The sequence below is a fragment of the Myotis brandtii genome, unplaced genomic scaffold, assembly GCF_000412655.1.
Source record: "Myotis brandtii unplaced genomic scaffold, ASM41265v1 scaffold158, whole genome shotgun sequence".
Lineage (NCBI taxonomy): Eukaryota > Metazoa > Chordata > Mammalia > Chiroptera > Vespertilionidae > Myotis > Myotis brandtii.
The window spans coordinates 1,383,880-1,402,290 of NW_005355753.1; the positions used below are offsets into that span (position 1 = coordinate 1,383,880).

General features: G+C 49.4%; 1 protein-coding gene across 1 annotated transcript in view; it reads left to right on the forward strand.

The window, feature by feature from the left end:
- ARHGAP17 (Rho GTPase activating protein 17) overlaps window positions 1–18,411 on the forward strand; it is a 48,803-nt gene that overhangs the window by 28,384 nt on the left and 2,008 nt on the right. Inside the window, exons 14-18 of the mRNA XM_014536253.1 lie at window positions 1,235–1,326; window positions 3,976–4,132; window positions 5,637–5,870; window positions 7,693–7,874; window positions 11,967–12,548. Coding sequence (XP_014391739.1) covers window positions 1,235–1,326; window positions 3,976–4,132; window positions 5,637–5,870; window positions 7,693–7,874; window positions 11,967–12,548 — 1,247 coding nt within the window. The remainder of the gene's footprint in view (window positions 1–1,234; window positions 1,327–3,975; window positions 4,133–5,636; window positions 5,871–7,692; window positions 7,875–11,966; window positions 12,549–18,411) is intronic.

Here is an 18,411-nt window from a genome sequence, read left to right on the forward strand (position 1 = left end):
GTGCCTTTCTGTGCTAAGTGTCCCAATTACCTGAGGTAGACACTCTTGGTGCACCCCCTTGTGGTCTTTGTGCACAGTCTTGTTGTAGTTAAGGCTTGATTGTTGTAGTTATCACTGGGAGGAATTGACCTCCAGGCCAATTGGTTGTGAGAATCAGCTGTGTCTGCAGTGGGAGAACTTCTGTGCTGGAGACACCCCTCTGGGGCAAGACTTGCTTCAATGGGGCTTTGGTGCTCACTGAGTCTGCCCCCTGAGTGTGTCCTTTATGTTTCCAGGGAGCTGCAAACTGGATGGTCCCACTCTGACCTCTGGGCTTCCTGGCTCCTGGATCTCTAGGGAGGTGCTAATCTAGCCTTTGCCTCAGGCTATCCAGCAAAAGCCTCCCTGCAGGGCTTGGGCGGGGCGGGTCCCACGGGATCAAAAGGGCGGGGCTAGCAGTTATGGCTGCTCTCAGACTTGCCCTCAGAGGCTCTGCTTCTCAGTGTCCCGGTAATCACTGCAAGCCCCTCGGAGAGAAAGCTGCCCTCGGGTTCTGACCGATGCCAGACAGTCCCGCTTCTCCCTATGAGTCTGGGTCCCTGGATGATGTCCGTTCCGTCTTTTAGTTGTATTTTTGAAGTGGTTGTTCAAGGCAGCAAACTCCGGTGTTTACCTATGCCGTCATCTTGGTTTCTCCCCCACCCTGTTTGCTTTTATGGTGTTCTGACCCCAACTGGAACATGCTGGGTAGCGGGGTAACTATTCTCACTTATGCTCTTCCTTCTGATCCCTTTCCAGACACTTTCAGTTTGTGAGCATGCATCTTGGGACCTGTTCATATATATGACAACCTTCACAATACATGTAAATGGGGGCTCATGTTTTCTGACATGACAGAGGGACGCTGTCACAATCCACGTCCTTGCTTCTGTAGTAGGTGAAATTGTTGCGTGTGATGTTGGGTCTCACCAGTCACTACCATGGGTAACACCGTCCCCATGGGAAGCACAGCCCTGCCCCAGCCAGTGTCAGCCCAACATTGAGTACAGCCATCACAGGCTTCCTGGCAGTGTGACTATCTCAGGGCAGACTGATCGGGGTGACCCACATGGACATAGGCCGGGCCTTGTGGATTTACCGTTTGCATTATTCTCAAATATCTCATCCTTTGAAAGTCATGGAATGGCTCTGAGCCAGACCAGGGAAATGATAGGCTGCCCAGGGAAGCGTGTGAACTCTGTGCACTTCCTTGCAGGACGCTGGCTGAGATGGCAGCCGCCACCTCCGTGCACGTGGTCGCGGTCATCGAACCCATCATTCAGCACGCCGACTGGTTCTTCCCTGGAGGTAATTAGCTTTGCAGCTTCACTGGCTGCAAGAGCAACGCAATAATAGTGTAACAGTGTGAAAAGTCTTTTTCAAGGGCAAATGCATCAATAATCCTTTGTGATGGCATAATAGGTGTCTCTTTTTCTTTCTTTCTTTTTTTTTTTTTTGCACATACATCTCTGGAATTTATTGAGTAATTTCAAAATCAAAGTGTAATAAACCACTGGTATTCACTTTTATATCATCAGTCACAGAGAGCTTGATACCTAGCTCACAGACCTCATTTCAATTCTAGCTATGTTGATCTAGGTTGGTCTCTCTTCTCCCTCATTTGCATCTGTGTGTGTGTGTGTGTGTGTGTGTGTGTGTGTGTGTGTGCATGTGTGCGAACATAGGAGTTTAGGCTGATGCCACCTAATGACTTCATCCACAGTAACTTCAACATCCACATTATTGATTCTGCCCAGGTGTTTCTTTTTCATGTTTCTTTCCAGACTGTTGCTTTGCATTTGTATTTTGACATCATGGTGACCCCATTATTTTGTGTTTCACTTAACACCAACCATTCATTTTCAGCATATACTGAATACCCACTAGGTGCCATATGTGTGCTGGTAAGGCTTGCTGTCTTCCCTGGAGGAACTCGGACCACTGCAAGAGGCCACGTAAACAGAGAAATTATAATACATGGCAAATTAGAAGGATAGGTGGGTGAACAGCGATTTGACAGACTCAGAGGTTGGGAAAGGGAGTCGGATTGTGTGATAGAAGAGGCAGCACTGAACAGGCAGGAGTTTCCTCTGGAGGCAGGCTTTTTGTTTCTCTAGGCAGATGGTTGGCTTTGTGCAGAGCAGAGAGCAAGCAGGAAAGGTTGGCTGGGCCCATTCTGAGCTGGCTGTCAGGATTTGGATTTCATCCTCTAGACCAGGGGTGGGGAACCTTTCTCTGCCAAGGGCCATTTGGATATTTATAACATCACTAGAGGCCTGGTGCACGAAATTCATGCACAGGTAGGGTCCCTAGGCCTGGCTGGTGATCAGGGCCGATCGGGGCCTTCCGGCTGCCAGCCAGGGCCTTCCTTCATTCCACGCCACCCCCTAGTGGTCAGCACACATCATAGCGAGCGATAGAACTCCCAGTCGAACTCCCGTGGGGACACTTTGCATATTAGCTATATATATATACATACATACATACATACATACACACACACACACACACATATATATAATATAGATTTGCGGGCCATACAAAGTTATCAACTTAAAAATTAGCCTACTATATTTGGTCTAACATTTAATTAATCACCCCTAATGCCTTGGCAGGGCCAGACCAAATGATTTCTTGGGCCTTATACTGTCATGGGCCAGGCGTTCCCCACCCCTGCTATAGGCAATCAGTTTGTAAACTACCTGCATTGCAGTCTTGGGATCTTAGACTCCATGGCCCCTTTGAGGGTACTGGCTGGGCAAGTGTTGGAAGATTGGTCCACGTCTGGACCTCCCGTCCCTACTTTGCCGGAGCAGCCCTGATGTCAGGTCCCCTGGAGTGTAAGTTCCACGATGCCAGGGCCACGCTCATCTCTTCTTCACCAGTCTTCTTCAGAACCCACACCTCACGCCGGAGGCTGCTCAGGAAATGTAGGGTGGGTGAGTGAATGAGTGAGTGCAGTTACACCTCGGTTCTCAGTGTCTCCCATCTCAAACAGTCCACTTCTCAACTGACAACTTGTTCGTGCTGATGCCTGTATGATCAGTCGCGCATCTCAGGCAATAAGCAGAGAGAATGCACGAGCATGAGTCAGTACAGTTAACATCTCAGGAAATTGTACTGTAAATATTTTTATGTGTTTTTGCTTTTGTTACTGCTTCTTACTACTAAATTTTCATTTTTTACTGTACATTTCATTTCCTTTTTGTTTTTAAAGTGTTTATAGATTAAACAATACATTAGACATGCACTGTATATAAGAAGGGTTAAAACAGGGAATCATTTGGAATGGATTAATCAATTTACATTATTTCTAAGGGAAAAATGCTTCAGTGTTCGAGCAGCCTCCTGGAATGAATTAAGTTCGAGAACTAAGGTTCCGCTTGGCATTCTGCCCCAGATCTCCTTGGAGAAAAAGAGGCATGTGAAAGCTGCTGTAGGCAGTACGGAGTTCACGTTGCCTTTTATTTCCATTTTATGTCAGACTGAATAATATCACATTCATTATTCAAATAAGTTATCCATGCCCCTCATTTTATGTACTGAATAATATCACATTCATTATTCAAATAAGTTATCCATGCCCCTTTTTCGTATTTGTGTTTGTTTACAAAAAGACAGCAGAGTCGTGTACATGTTCTGAGTCGTGCCCCCGTCTGGTCCCGTCCTGCCTCCCTGGTGTAGTCAGCGTCCTGTAGAAGAGGAGAGTGTGGACTTCTGCTTAGGAAGTAGTGAGGCTCACGGATGAAGAGGAAGTTCCTGTTCCAGGGGTGTCTTACAGCCCCCTCACCCCCCCTCCCCCCCCGCCTCTGCATCTCATGAGGCTTCTGCTTAGGAAGTAGTGAGGCTCACAGATGAAGAGGAAGTTCCTGTTTCAGGGGTGTTTTACACCCCCCTCACCCCCCCTCCCCCCCCGCCTCTGCATCTCATGTTCACTGTGCCTTTCTCTTCCTGCAGAGGTGGAATTTAATGTATCAGAAGCATTCGTACCTGTTGCCCCCCCAAACTCCAACCACTCATCCCACACTGGAAATGACTCTGACTCGGGGACCCTGGAGAGGAAGCGACCTGCCAGCATGGCAGTGATGGAAGGGGACTTGGTGAAGAAGGAGAGGTGTGTGAGAGCAATCACTTCAAACCAGCGTTGTTAAACCCTCGGCGGCAGTACTGCCTCGGAGGCCTGTGCGGCCCAGGCCTGCTAGAGCCCAGATAGTTTCAGCACTCAGCTCTAGTTCATTGCAAACCTTGCTCTGGCCAGAAAGTTGGTGCCAGCTTCTCAGGCCACATGTGCTGTGGGCATTCACACTTTACCTGCTGCTCGGTCGCCCCCACGGTGCACTGGCATCTTACACGTCACCTAAATGTACTTGACTGGGGGGTGGAGGGAATAAGAATAAAGTTAAACATTATGGACTTACGTCCAAGAGTGGGCATGAGAACAACCCACCACTCAACGGTGAGTTGTGTGATTGTTTAAAAGAGGCATATTTTTGGCATAACTTGGGCCCTTGGTGGAAGCCAGCACTGAATCTGATGCTCAGCTGAGAAGCCTCAGTCTGGCTGATTCTGGAAGAGAAGGGTCTGTGTTGAACTTAGCGGGAGCCGCACGTCTCCGTAGAGGCTCCCGGCTCAGGTGGAGGGCTCTCAGGTCGCGGAGGGCTGCGAGGGAAGGCGCTGTGCCCACAGCAGGGCTGGGTGGCAGAGGCGCTGCTCAGGGCGTGCCTGTTTGCGTGGAGGTGGTACTGTCACCCGAAGTCATTGCATTGAAACACAAGCTCTTATTTTAGTTGCCCAGTCTTAGAGTGAGGTTTGTCTTTTTGTTCTGTTTTTTTTTAACCCATTGCAAAGGAAAATGCTTTCCTCTTCTGTCCCTCTGAAGCCACGTTTGCTGTGCAGAAGTTTTCCCTTCACACAGCGGCAATGCTTCCTGATGACAAGCGGCCATAGCAGATCTGCCTTCATGTATTTAAGTTACAGAATGTTCCTTAAACTAGGGTTCTAGTTAGCACACAGTAAGCAGTTCTCTGGCATCTGCCTGGGGAGGCTCCCACCAGAAACACATGCTCAGGGAGCCATAAATCTTCTTATATTTTGAACCAAAAACAAAGAAGTTTTAAAGTTTATACACAGTGGGCTTAAGTGGAAGTGAGCCTTCCTCTGTCCTCCAGTCCCCAGGTCCAGCCCCCAAGCAGCTTCCCAGCCCTACGCTTTCAGTTGCTCTTGCTCACACCCCTGCCTCTGCCCAGGGCTGAAGAGGCCCTGGTAGGACTCCCACACACACATTTGAGACCATGCGCTTGTGTGTGGTAACGTGGACTTAAACAGGTTCACGTGATGTCACGCACTCACGCTGTGGTCTGCCTGCGTGTGTCAGCTGCTCCTGCGCAATTGAGAAGGACTCTGGTCAGTACCAGGCCCATTGGCTCTCGCAGGGGAGAGGCCAAGTCGAGTTGCTTGCCTCGGTACTAGGGATGGCCATCCACCTGGTCCTTGTTGCTTCACCGCATGCTGGGCAACTTGGGTGGCTGTACCGTGTGGGTTTTAACACGCGTGGACCAATGGGCTTCTGTCTGTTATTGGCTCGCATGGTGTGTTGACTGTTTCTTCTCTCTGTGTAGCTTTGGTGTGAAGCTTATGGACTTCCAGGCCTACCGGCGGGGTGGCACCCTAAATAGAAAGCACGTATCCCCTGCTTTCCAGCCGCCACTCCCGCCCACAGATGGCAGCACCTTGGCTCCTGCGGGCCCAGAGCCCCCTTCCCAGAGCTCTAGGGCTGAAAGCAGCGCAGGGGGTGGGCCTGTTCCCTCCTCTGCGTGCGCACTGGAGCAGGGGCCGAGCCCAGGCGACAGCAGGTAAGGGGGCTGGCTTTGCTGGCAGTGGGTGCTGGGCGCCCTCGCCTTCCTGCAGGTGCTGGCCTGTAGGCACAGCACCCACGCCCTGAGAGTCACCTGGCATGCAGGAAAACATATTTGCCTTCTTCCTCTGGTGAGCATTGGATGGAGAAAAAGACTAAATTGCTTGCTTCCTTTCCTGTTTTCCAAAGAATGCACATTTGTTTGCATTCTTTACTGAACTGCTTCAGTGCTGGGAGCTGGAAACCAGGAGGTGTCTAGCAATGTTATAAATCTCTTTCCCCTGTTTGATGTGTACTCAGTATTTGCGTACCATTTGCTTATTGTCATCCAATATGCTAGTAGTAAACGTTTCAATGTAGCAAGTAAGGTTATAATATTCCTGGTGCGTCCATCCATCCACCCATCCCCCCATCCAGTCAGGTTCACTGAATACCTGAGTACTGAGTAGTATGTGCCAGTGCTGTACCAGGCACACCAGGTGACTCCCTAGCTTTCTGTCTTGTAGGGAGTTGATACATGAGAATAAGGTATGAAATATGATGATAGATTTTCTGAAAAGGCTTTTCTGTTGTTTTACTTTCTGCTCAGTCACCTGGAGTGGACTATAAATGTATAGCAACTCCAAGGAAAAATACCTTTTATTTAACTTGCATGGATTTAGTTCTTCACACTGACCTGGGCAGATGACCACTCGGGTGGCATCTCAGGTGGTGCAGGCTGGCAGCAGCTGTAAAAGATGAGCGGTGTGCTGACTCTCGTCATTTGCTCTACTTTGGCTGCCTATAAAGCACCAAACGATCATATAAAAAGGAAAATAAATGCATAAAACAAGGATGGCCTGTGTATCCACAGGGGAGTTTCCCCACACGGAGATGGATTTGTGTGGAAGAACTCTCACAGTATCTTCTTTGGAGAGCGTGCCTGGTGATGCCTGAGATAAACTCCCACCTCCTCAGAGCTGGCCACAAAGCTCTGAGCGTTCCCGAATCCTTTCTGCTTGCATAACTCAGGGAAGTTCACTTTTTGGTTAAAAATAAATACCTTCAACTTCCTAGGGCTCTATGTTGGCTTGTCAGTCATTGCCACTCCTTTCATGTATTTGTTTTGGTTTAGTTATTTTTCTTTGAGAAAATAGTATTAGCGAACTCACATTTTTACTTACCATAGCATTCCATTGGTCTAATCAAGGCTAAATATGTTATTTAAGACAATAATGAGTCCTCACTACAGCAGGACAGGGGGAATGTCAGCCATCAGGTGCTCTTTCACCCCTGTATTTTAGAGGTTGTGTGTAACCCTCTTTGGTGACCTTGACAAAATGTAGCTGTAAAATTGAGCGTAGAGAGAAGTTCTAAGCCAGGACATCGAGGGCCTGAGTTCTGATTTCCACCCACTGCCACCAGCTCTGAGCTCTCCGTCACTTCGCTTCTCAGAGTTCCTCTTTCCTGAGGCCACACCAGTGATGGCAGCTGAGCACTTTGTATTCCAGAGCTTTCGTGCTTGGCCATAGCTTTTGCTTAGTTTTGTATAACGTGTGTCAAAATCGCATTATTTTGAAGTTCGAAAGCCTTCCACATTTTTAAATATTGCCCAGTTTAAGTACTTGAAATGTCCTGGTTGCTGTGAAATGGTCTCTCTCTTGATGTTTGAGTGGCACAGCGTTGAAGACAGTCTGATGCAGTGAGTCCTGTGTGGCACCCAGTAAATGCTAGCTCTTTAGGACAGTGCGAACTATTTAAACTTCATTGTGTTTAGTGTGCTTAGCTTTTCCGGCTGGGCCTGCCTACCTGCCATCTAACTGGACTTCTACTCCCCTCAGTCCTCCCAAGCCCAAGGACTCTGCAGCTACAGCTGTGCCCACACTGGCGCCGGGAAGAAACAGCATTCAGGTGGCCAGTGGCCAAAGCCAGGGGCAGGGGCAGCCCCCTGCCAGCTCCCATCAGCTCTCCGTCAGCCCAGCGCACAGCTCCACTGGCTCCAGTCCTCATACTTTGCGGCGAGGTAAGTGGCCTCCTTTGCTCTGTGCCTTGCGGGGATGTGCACAGCGCCTCGGGCGTGCGAGCCAGGGAGGGTGTCCGACTTCCCAGCAGACCGGCCGTGCCTGTCCCGTGTGAAACGGCAGGCAGAAAGATCAGCTATTAACAAAAGTCACTAAAGGGAAATGAAAATGGAGAACAGAAAAGCAGTCACTTAAGAAAATGTTTCAGCGAGGGAGCCTAACAAACAAAAAGTCATCTCCCACAAGCACGCCCAGTTCTCTAGGAGTCTGACATTTCAACCCTCGCTCTAGTGTGGAGCTGCCACAGCCTCTGCAGGCCCGGGAGCCACTGGACTCTGGGTGGACCAGGTTTCTGGGCCCTAATTAACATGAAATCGGACTGTTCTCATCAGCATCCCCGGTGGTCCTCCTCCCAACAGCCAGGGATGCTGAAAAGCACCAAGCAGGTCAGAGGTCATGTCAGCTCTGGGCTGGAACTCCAGTGGCTCCTTGCAGCCCACCCAAGCCAGCTCTCCCCACTCCCCTCACGCACGTCTGCCCTCCAGCCATGCAGGTCAGACACTGAGCTCATTCCCTCTTCAGGGCTCTGCACTCGTTTTCCCGAATTTTCTGACCCACACCTTCACGTGTTTTTTTAGTTTTATTTTGTGATACGAACACAACATGAGATCTGCTGTCTCACAGCTTTAGTGTGCAGGATGTGTGATAGGACAGCATCTACAGCAAGTCGCTAGGACTTGTTTTCTTGTATAATTGAAATTTTATTCCTGTTGCTAGTCACTCCCCAGTACTCTGGCCCCAGAGGCCCTGGCAGCCACCGATCCACTCTCCGATTCTGTGAATTTGACTATTTTAGATTTCTCAAACAGAATCTTGTAGTATTTGTCCTTTTGTGACTGGCTTATTTCACTTAGCATAGGGTCCTTAAGTTTCATCCAGGCTGTCAATTATGGCAGAATTTCCTTCTTTTTAAAGCTGAATATTCCATTGCACGTATAGACAACTTTCTCTGTCCAGTCATCGCTGATGGACACTGAGGCCGCTGTGACTAGTGCTGCAGTGGACATGGGAGTGTATTTCTTTGAGGTGATGATTTCAGTTCTTTTGGGTAAACACCCAGATATTTTGGGTAAACACTTCTCACTGAACTGAGGTGAGCTGCACACAGGGAGGTCGTGTCTCCGGCTCGAGCCAGGTCTTGGACCAGTGCCTGACAGGAATCATGCGCAGGACCTCGGATCTCCTGAGGGTCCCGGCGGCAGGCTCAGGAAACCAGCGTGTCTAGGCTTCTGCCTAACAGAGCTCAGTTTCCGTTGTTGACTTGAGTTTAGGGGAGTGTTATTTAAAAAGTGTGTTCAGCGAGAACCAAAAACGATGTCAGCATGAGGGATGCCCACACTGAAGTGTGTGGGCGGTGACAGCCCACCTCCCATGCACTTGTTGACTTGGGTCTCTTCTCTCTCTCTCTCTGGCTGCGCTCCTGTTGTTGAGGCTCATGTATAAATGCATGTCCCTGGTAACTGCACTCCCATGGGGCACAGCAGAGACACTGCTCCTGCTGCCCAGGGTCTAGTGCAAAGCAGAGGGGGCAGGCCAGGCAGGCAGCAGTGGGGGTCCTTAGTGCCAGGGCGAGGGAAGGACCGCCGAGCAGCGGGTCCTTCTGAGTAGAGTGGAGTGGGTACAGCAGCAGGGTTTTTAGACGGTTGACCTGGCCATAGTGGAGGCACATTATTGCAGGGATGCCCACAAAGCGATGAGGCCACACCTCAAGGGATGGCTGTGGCCACAGGAAGGGACAGACTCAGGAGAGCTGGACAATTTCCCATGGATTGGTTGATGCTGCTCATAAGAGGCCATTGTGATCAGTGGGAAAAGGCCTTAGGCTCAAAATTTGAGTTCTAGCTTTTGCCTAATTTCACATGGCTGGTTAAAGTCTGCCAATTTGACCTTTCCTAACTTAATTCTTACGAATGTAAAGTAGAAATAAAATGCCTTCTTAAGGGGAACATTGTGGGGGTTAAATGTAATGTGTCTGCCTATGAAAGCGTTGTCTTTTTAAAGCACTACACGTGGCGGGGGGTCAGTTGGGGAAAAAGGAGACTTAGGTAAAACTTTAAACAATAAAACAATAAAATAAAATTAAAAATTAAAAAGCACTACAGGATATTAGGTGGAATTTTTATAGGTTGCAGACAGAGAGACAAATTCAGGTACGCGGCTTGGTCACAGACCACACTCTATCCTCCTTAAAGCTGTCCCTCTCTCTTCTGAGCCGCATCGTCTTCATCTGTGTCCCACTGATGTTTGAGGAAAATGAAATCTTCTCTACCTGGATTCCAGGGGTAATGCTGCTTGCAGATTGAGACTTGACTTCTGAGCCACATTAGGGGTATTACCTCTCCTGCTCCCTGCAATCGCAGACCGCAGGCTTCCTCACAGGAAGTTTGATCCTTTCTGCCCTCCCCTACCCCCGTCCCCACCTGCCAGCATCTTCTAGGTGGTCTTAGACAAGGCCTTCCTTTCTTCCGGTCTGGCCTCCACGTGGGACTGGGGCCCATTGCCCTGTCTGCTGCTCTCATACTTTTGCTCCAATTCCTTCAGCACCCTTAAATGTCAGGAATGATCCTACTTTCTTTGTCAGCTGGTTGGTTATTTCTGTGGGGAAAGGTCTTCTGAGTCTCCAGGTCAAAAGTTCCAGGACAGCAGAGAGTCCAAACTCCATCCTTTTCCTTCCTGAATTTGGGCCTGTGAGCAGGGAGCCAGGCACTACAGGAATGAGAAAGAGGAAAAGAGTCTAAGGACATGGTGGTGGGCCTCTGTCCTGCCACTGAACAGCTGTGTGACCTCTTGCAAACACTTGGCCTTGGTTTTCTCCACTGTGAAATGGGTACAGCAGTGCTGCCTTGCAGGGAGCTTGTGACACTTGGTGAGACAGTTATGCAAAGGGCCTGCCTTGGTGCTGGTGATGTGTTAGGTGAGCGATGCAAGGTCATTTCCTTCCTTCATTTCCCTCTCCCATGGGGAAGTATTGGTGGAACCTCAGCAGAATTTGAAAAATGCTTCAGTCTCTCCTCTCCACCACCCCTCCCAGCCCCAAACCAGGACTCCACAGCATCATTTTCCATCCCACCCTCCTCAGTACCAAGTTCCCACCCTTAGTGACGCTGACCTCGGCTGGTGTCAGGAGGGAGGGTGCGATTCAGCTCCCCTAGAGAAGTAATTCTGAGGCCATCTGCCCGATGGGTTTTACTTTTATCTAGAATTATCGTATAGCTCAAATGATTCTGGAATTGGTAGAATTTCTGTTATTTAAAAAAAAAAAAATGAAGCCCTCTAGGAGAAGAGAACTTAGAGCAAGTGTCTGTGATGTGTGCAGCAGACAGTCGTGCTTGGGGTCACCCTTAGCTCGCTCGCTTCTCTCCTCCCTGCTCTCCTTCAAGTGCAGGCACCGACGGGGCGCTGAGTGGCTAGAGCAGCGCCTCCTGTGGGCAGGGCGGCCGCTGAGTCTGTAAAGCGACAGGTATTGAAAGGCCTATAAATGTGTCATGTACTTCTTAAAAATAACCTTTTTATTCTGGAATAATTTTAGATTTACAGAAGAGTTGCAAAAATAGGGCTAAGTGTGCCCTTCCCCACTCCCCAGTGTTAACTTCTTACCTCATTGGTCACAGTTGGAAACCAACTAAAGTCCCTGTTTTGTTCAAATGCCCCCAGTTTTTCACTGATGGCCATTTCCTGTCCCAGGCTCGCTCCCACCCAGGGCACCTGGCACTCAGTCATCCTGTCTGTGTAATGGCCTCTGCTCTCTTTCTCAGTCTTCCCTGGAGTTTTCATGGCCGAGGCAATTTGGGAGGGCGCTAGGCAGGCATTTTGAAGTCCCTTAATTTGCATTTGTCACATGTTTTTCTCTTGGTGAGATGGGGTCTCTGGGCTTCAGGAGGAAAACCACAGAGGTAAAGTGCCACCTGATCCGTCCTATTAGGAGCAGCGACAGCAGCGTGGCTTAAACAGTGAGGCCACCCTTGGTCCCTGGGTCAGGGGAGTTGGCTATCACTGTGCTGTTCTTACTGAAAGGTGTTTCCCTCTTTGTGCAGCTGTTAAGAAACCTGCTCCAGCACCCCCGAAACCAGGAAACCCACCTCCTGGCCAGCCCGGGGGCCAGAGCGCCCCAGGGACAGCGCAGCAGGCACCCAGCTTGTCACTGAAGCCAGCCACTGGAAGTCCGTCTCCTCCTGTCCCGCACGCAGGCCCAGCCCCCGGGCAGCCGTGCGCCACCTCACAGCTGTGTGGGCCCCGGAGAGCCTCAGGCAGCCTGGCTCCTATGCAGGCACCCAGTCACCCTCCACCACAGCCCCCCACGCAGGCGCCGCAATCACAGGCCAGGCCGGGGGAGCAGGGACTGGAGCAGCCCACACACACCCCACCCAGGACGCCCACCCCCCCCAGCACTCCGCCCTTAGCTAAGCAGAGCCCGGGCCTGCCAGCTGCCCAGCACCCTGCAGCGGGCCACCCTGAGACTGCGCAGCCACATGCCGGGACCTTACCGAGACCGAGACCAGTACCAAAGCCCAGGAACCGACCCAGCATGCCCCCACCCCCACATCCTCCTGGGGCCCACCCAGCAGCGGATGGCAGCCTCTCCAGCGCAGTGCCTACTGCCTCCAAAATAGTGACGGGTGAGTAGGAACTTGCACCAGGCTTCTGTACCCTCTCCTGCAGGCTGGTCTATAGCAGGTTAGTACAAACCCGGCCCAGCCTGTGTGTGGGCCACGCCCGGTGGTCTCCGCTGCTTGTGCTGGAGCAGCCGAGCCGTTGGAGAGGCGCACGGTGCAGAGCCCGGAAGTCTGCTGAGCCCTGATGGGTAGTTTCAGTGCGTGTTCAGGACCTGCCTCCATGTACGTTTGAGGACAGTGGCCTAATCCAGGTGGCAGGTCCTGTACTGCACGAGCGTGAGCTTCATTTTTCAGTGAATTCCTCGTGTTCATGGTGAAGCATCTCAGGAATAACTTTAACACATGTGGTTTGTGCGAACTGGATGCTCAGGGAAGGGACTTCTTGATCACCAGGGAGCGGGAGAGGCAAGATGTCCTCGCGGTCCCTGGGACCCTGTGGGTGTGGTGCTGACGCACCGATGCAGTGGCTGCCCAAATGACATTCTTCACAGGCAGTCCACAGCATGACTTATTTAATTACGATTTTAAAATAAAACTTCCACCCAAAGCACTTGATTTACTATTTGATTTAAGGGTAGGATGAATGGATTTTTCTTTAAATGTGTTTTTAGGAACTTCAATTTTGTATAACAGCTGAGTTTTAAATTTTTCTCAATGGAGCTATTTTCATTTATTTCTTTTTTTCTTTTTTGTTGTTGTTTTAGTGGAGCTATTTTTACAGAGGAAGCTGAACATATCTCTGGCCTCCCAACCATACTGAGTGACTTCTTAGCTGAAAATGAACCCAGGGCACCCCAAACTGGTACCCCATATAATGAGGGTTAACCAACTAGTCTATCTTTTGATAACATTTTTTTCAGGACTATAATGTATAATTTGCATGGTTAATAACTTTTTTCTGATGACACCTCTGCTGTTTTAGAAAAATAAAGCCACATCTGGTTTGTTGTTTCCCAATAGATGCCCTCACAGGTGGGGAAGGCTCCCGGGACTAAGGTTGGTAGCGCCCAAGCAGCTTGCCCGCTGCCCTGCCTAGCCGTGTTGTGTGTGTGTGCTTTTGAGCTGGTGCCCAGGAGCAGCCCTGGCCCGCGCCGCTCGCTCTGCAGCAGGGGGACAGGACTGGTTTTGTCAGAGGCTCTGTGAGCTGCAGAGCTCGGGTCCCAGGGGTAGATGTCAGTCGGCTGAGAGCCCGAGTTCAGGTGCTCCGATAAGATGCTAAGACTGTGTCTCTTGGGTAAGCCTTTCAGAAGCATCTGCTCCTCCCGGCATGATTGCCTGTCAGTGATTGGCTCGTCACATCCAGCCCAGGAGGGCTCGGGTGTAGTCAGCATGGGATATGTGTCCCTTGGTCTTGAGCTTTAATATTTAATTGTATAAAATTTAATTTTAAGTGCAAGTTAACTGCATGGAGCTTCTTAATTTAATGTTTTAAATTTTCAGGACCAAAAAAAAAATCATCTTCCAAAAATCCCACACTAAATCCCTTTGCATTCTAGCATGCTTCCATTTGCTTTCTTAAACCACATGAGCTTTTAAAAGGCCTTCTGAATCTTGCCTTTGGGCCCACACACAGATGGCGTAAGGCTGTAGTGTACAGTGGCTCTCCTCAGCGGACCCCAGCCTTAGCCTGCAGTGGGCTGCTTAGCCAGACTGTGCACAGTTTGGGTCTGAGGACGACTTTCTGAGAAACCAGGTGGGGAAAACAGGAGCCCACCCTGTCAGACACGGAGGAGGGAACAGGCGTGGTTCTGCCTTCCCGACTCCTTGGAGATGAGCCCAAAAGTCGGGGGCTGCCCAGTGTGCAAGTCACAGAGTGGAGGGACTGCACCCTAACCGAGGCTGTGCCTGGAACACTCCAGCGTGTTTCCCGGGGCGGCTCTGTTCACTTAGCTCAGCGGTTCCTTCGAGCCCAGCCTTCACGTGCCAACCAGTCTTGCTCCCGAGGATGGTTCGAGACCAGCAGGCGCCCTCCAGTGCTTTAAAAAATATTTTTTTCCCCAGATTTTTCCTTTTATTTAGATGAAAGCCTGTGAACCAGAATTACGTCTGTTTTTTAATACCTTTTTGTTACTTGGGTAGTGTTTATTCCAGAGGTTTTTTTATTTTTGATCTGCTTCAACACTGTAATGCTCTGTACTTTACAATAATCCAATAAGTAAAAATTTCTAGTAAAAGTAATTTTCTTTTTATTAGCTAAATGTTTAAAAATCAATCTATGCTTTAAATTCTCTTAAGAAATCCCAGGTCACCTCAGTTCTCTCTGTGTTACAGAACTAACTGCTAATGTATTAAAGTTCCTGGACTGCGGTTAGAAGCCCACACAAGACCAGTGTTTAGATTATGGGTCATGGGTGTTGGTCGTGCTGCTGTGAACCGTTCTCGGACACAGCGTTGGGTATTTCAAGGAAAAATGGCGCTTCCTCTGACAGGCAGTCCTTTATCACGACGTCGGTTCTCACCTGGGAAGCTTTACACAGACACGTTTCTGAAAATGGGTTGTTGGTTTAGAACATCTAATCTTAAACAGCTGAATGGAGGCTGGGGTTTGGATACGCTCTTGGGGGAGATTGTTGGGTGTGGGCCAGCCGCTGGCCGCTTGGGGCGGCACCTGGGTGGGCGATCTGCGTCATTTGAGCCTCCTCTTCGTTGTTACTCTAAACAGCAGGGGAACGTTAGCATCACACGTACAGGAGTTCACATCTTGCTGTTTTTAAAGTAGGGGGTTTTAGCAGAGTGTTCTAACTTCAACATTTTATTAAACAATTTAGATGTATGACCTGCCATAATCAGTCAGAACTGAAATTGGAATATTTAATGGTAAGGAAAAGGCACCTGATTGGCCAAAGCATTTTTGCTACTTTATGATCATATTTGTGCACTAATGCCTGTTACTAACCAGTCACTCTAACCCTGCCTGCTTGTGTCCCCACTAACAGTGCATGCACCTAAGGAGGCTGGCTTTGTGCGTTCCTGCTTGCTGTTAATTCTCTGAGTACAGTGTGTTCACAGTGTGGGCAGGGTCACAGGCTGGCCTCGGGACTGTGGCAGGGGTCCGCCCACTCTCCTCTGTCCCGGGAAGGCTGAGGTGCAGGAAGTGCATGCTGAGTCGGACATGCGGGTCTGCATGCCCCTCTTATGTAATAGCAGGCACAGCCTGGGTCGTCTGTAAAGTGGTGGCATTCGTGAGAATTATTGACGAGGGGATTGCATTTGATGAAATGAGAAAAACCACTTGCAGTTCTTAATACACAGTGGGTCCAAAAAAATGGAAGCTGTATCATTTTTATCTAGAAAAAAGTTATGTCATGTCAGCATTTTAAAACGTCCCTGCCTGGCCCAGCCTGCTAGGACCCGGATACAGGGGGTTGGAGCCCAGGTGTCCAGTTTGATTCTGGTGCTCCGTGTGCAGTGGGTTAAAAAGACAGGCCCGGGAGTGGAAGACACTCCTTAGCCTCAGGAGCCTGAGGGTCGCGTGAGCCCCTCGTCCGCTGGGTGGCGGTGGGACAGGTCGCTCGCTTAGTGGTCATTAAAAACTCGACACTGCTGGTTCTCGGTGACCTCTTATTAAAATTAAACTATTTTTATATCATGAAAATAATGCATTAAAAAATAAGCATAGATATTAAAGCAGATTGGGGACCTAGAAATAATAAGAAATCTGCTCCCTTCTACAATTGAAGAAGTCCAGTGTTCATATTCTGTTGTTTTTCCTCCCCCTAAAAGGTAAGAGAGTACATGGTCATAATTATTTGGCATATACAGGTCTTGTATTTTTATTTTACTTGACATCAAATGCTCTTTCTTATATTGTAATGTAGTTTTTATAACCATCTTTTTGGTGACTGCATAATATTTTATTAAGCAGATGTATTATTGCTTATAGTTGGACATTTAAGTGGTTTCTGTTTGCAGTTTATTTTTCATAAGTAGATACCAGAGTCATGTTGCAGTGAACAGCCAATGAGACTGGTACTGAATCTCCTTTGGCTAAAAAGAGGAAAAGCTGCCTGAGGCTGTTGCAGACAGAAAAGCCTCTCCCGGCCTAGACACTGAAGAGGAGGAGGAAGGAGTCGTCCCTCAGACGCAGTTTACGGAGAGGGATGAGCGGCGGGGAGGGGTGGTGGACCTGCGATAGTTTAATTTAGAATGGGTTTGGGTTTGATACCTGTCGAAGTGGCTGTCAGAATAACCTAGAGATGTGAAGGGTGGTTTACAGCCTCAGCACATAATGAACAGTGTTGATGTGACAGAGACGTCTTCTGGGACAGGCCCTGAAGTGCAGAGGGCCAGTCCTGGCCCTAGAGGCCCGCTTCCTGATTATGACAGAAAGGAAGGGACCTGGTTGCAGTTGCCTGAGCCCTGATCAGTGGTGCACACCTCACGTGCCCCCTGAGCCACATCAGCGGTGCACGGGACATGTGCTGTCTGAGCGAGGCTCCTCCTTTTGTTTGGTTAATGTAACATCTGCCATATGAACTTGGCTCCAAGCAACCTGTGCTCAATGCACATAATGAAAAATGGTGTCTTATGTAAATTCAGAGCCAGAAAGTTTAGAAGTATGTTACAGTTTTCTAAAATAACCTTCTTACTAAAATGAACCAGACTGTTTAAGACTCAACCTCTCTCCAGAGCCTCACCACAGAGCATACAAATTCCTTTGGGGAGGAGGGAGTGCATTATGCGGATAGAATGGACTTCAGAGTCCACCCCGCCTGGCTCTGAAGCCCTGGCCCGCACTGGCCTTGTCACCTCAGATGAGGATTGAGACTCGGAGTGTCCCTCCCTTATGTGGATGGTGGTCCAGAGCTGCCCAGGGCTCAGTGGGAGCTGTGGCGTGTGCTTAGCACCGTGGCTGGGGATGGTATTGATGCTGACAGCCGTTGTCACGGAGACCGCCTCTTCCTGAAGGTGGCGCTGCACACGTGCTTTTTGTGGGTAAATAGATGTGTTGCTTTCTTTTAAGAAATGATTGATGTGAAAGAGACAGGCTGAGGAAAAAGACATAGCTGCCAACCTCAGCTAAGCAGACAGTGCAGGCTGGAGGAGAGGAAAGGAACTCCTGAGAACATAGTAATGTGTGTTCATCATGAATAGCTAGAGGCATTCAGAGAAGTTCCAATCCCGAATTTATGTGTGCTGTAACCAAAAAGCACGTTTGCCCTGTGAGGACACCTGTGGCTGGTAGGTGTTGAGTTTGCATGCGAACACAGATGTTAACCGGCAGGAATCTAATTAGCGTGCACACCCCTTGCATCGTGCATCCCCGGGCATGGTCTCTCCATAGTTCCTGTCTTGTTGGGCTCGGGAAAGGGGGGTAAATTTGCAATGGATTTCTTGTACCAGCGTTGTCTTTGAGGCATGGCTCCTTCTTTACCTGAGGCTATAGAAAGAGAGAATTGGAAAGATGGTTGGGCTAGATGAGTCTTCATTCATTTGTTCTTTTTCCATCCGTTCATTCATCCATCCAACTGGCCAGCCACAAAATTTATTGAGCATCTGCTATTACCCAGTCACTGTTGGAGGCACAGTGGACTCAAGATAGACACGGCCCCTGCCCTGCTGACTTCCCTTCTTCTGAGGACAATCCAAAACACCCGCTCTTCTGTGCACTACACCATCCTCGACTGTACGATTGGGGGTGCAGTTCTGACAATCCAGTTGGTTTTGCAGTAACCATCAGACCATGTTGAAATGGCATTGAGCACCTGAACTCTTTGACACCTTGCCGCTTTCATAAAGCTAGAAATTGCTCTTGCGTTGTGGTGCATAGGAAACCTTGAGGGACAGGTCTGCCAACCCAGGATTCCATGTGAGGAAAGGGACACCCTAGGAGGTAAACTGATCTTACAGCTCAGGGCGATAGGGA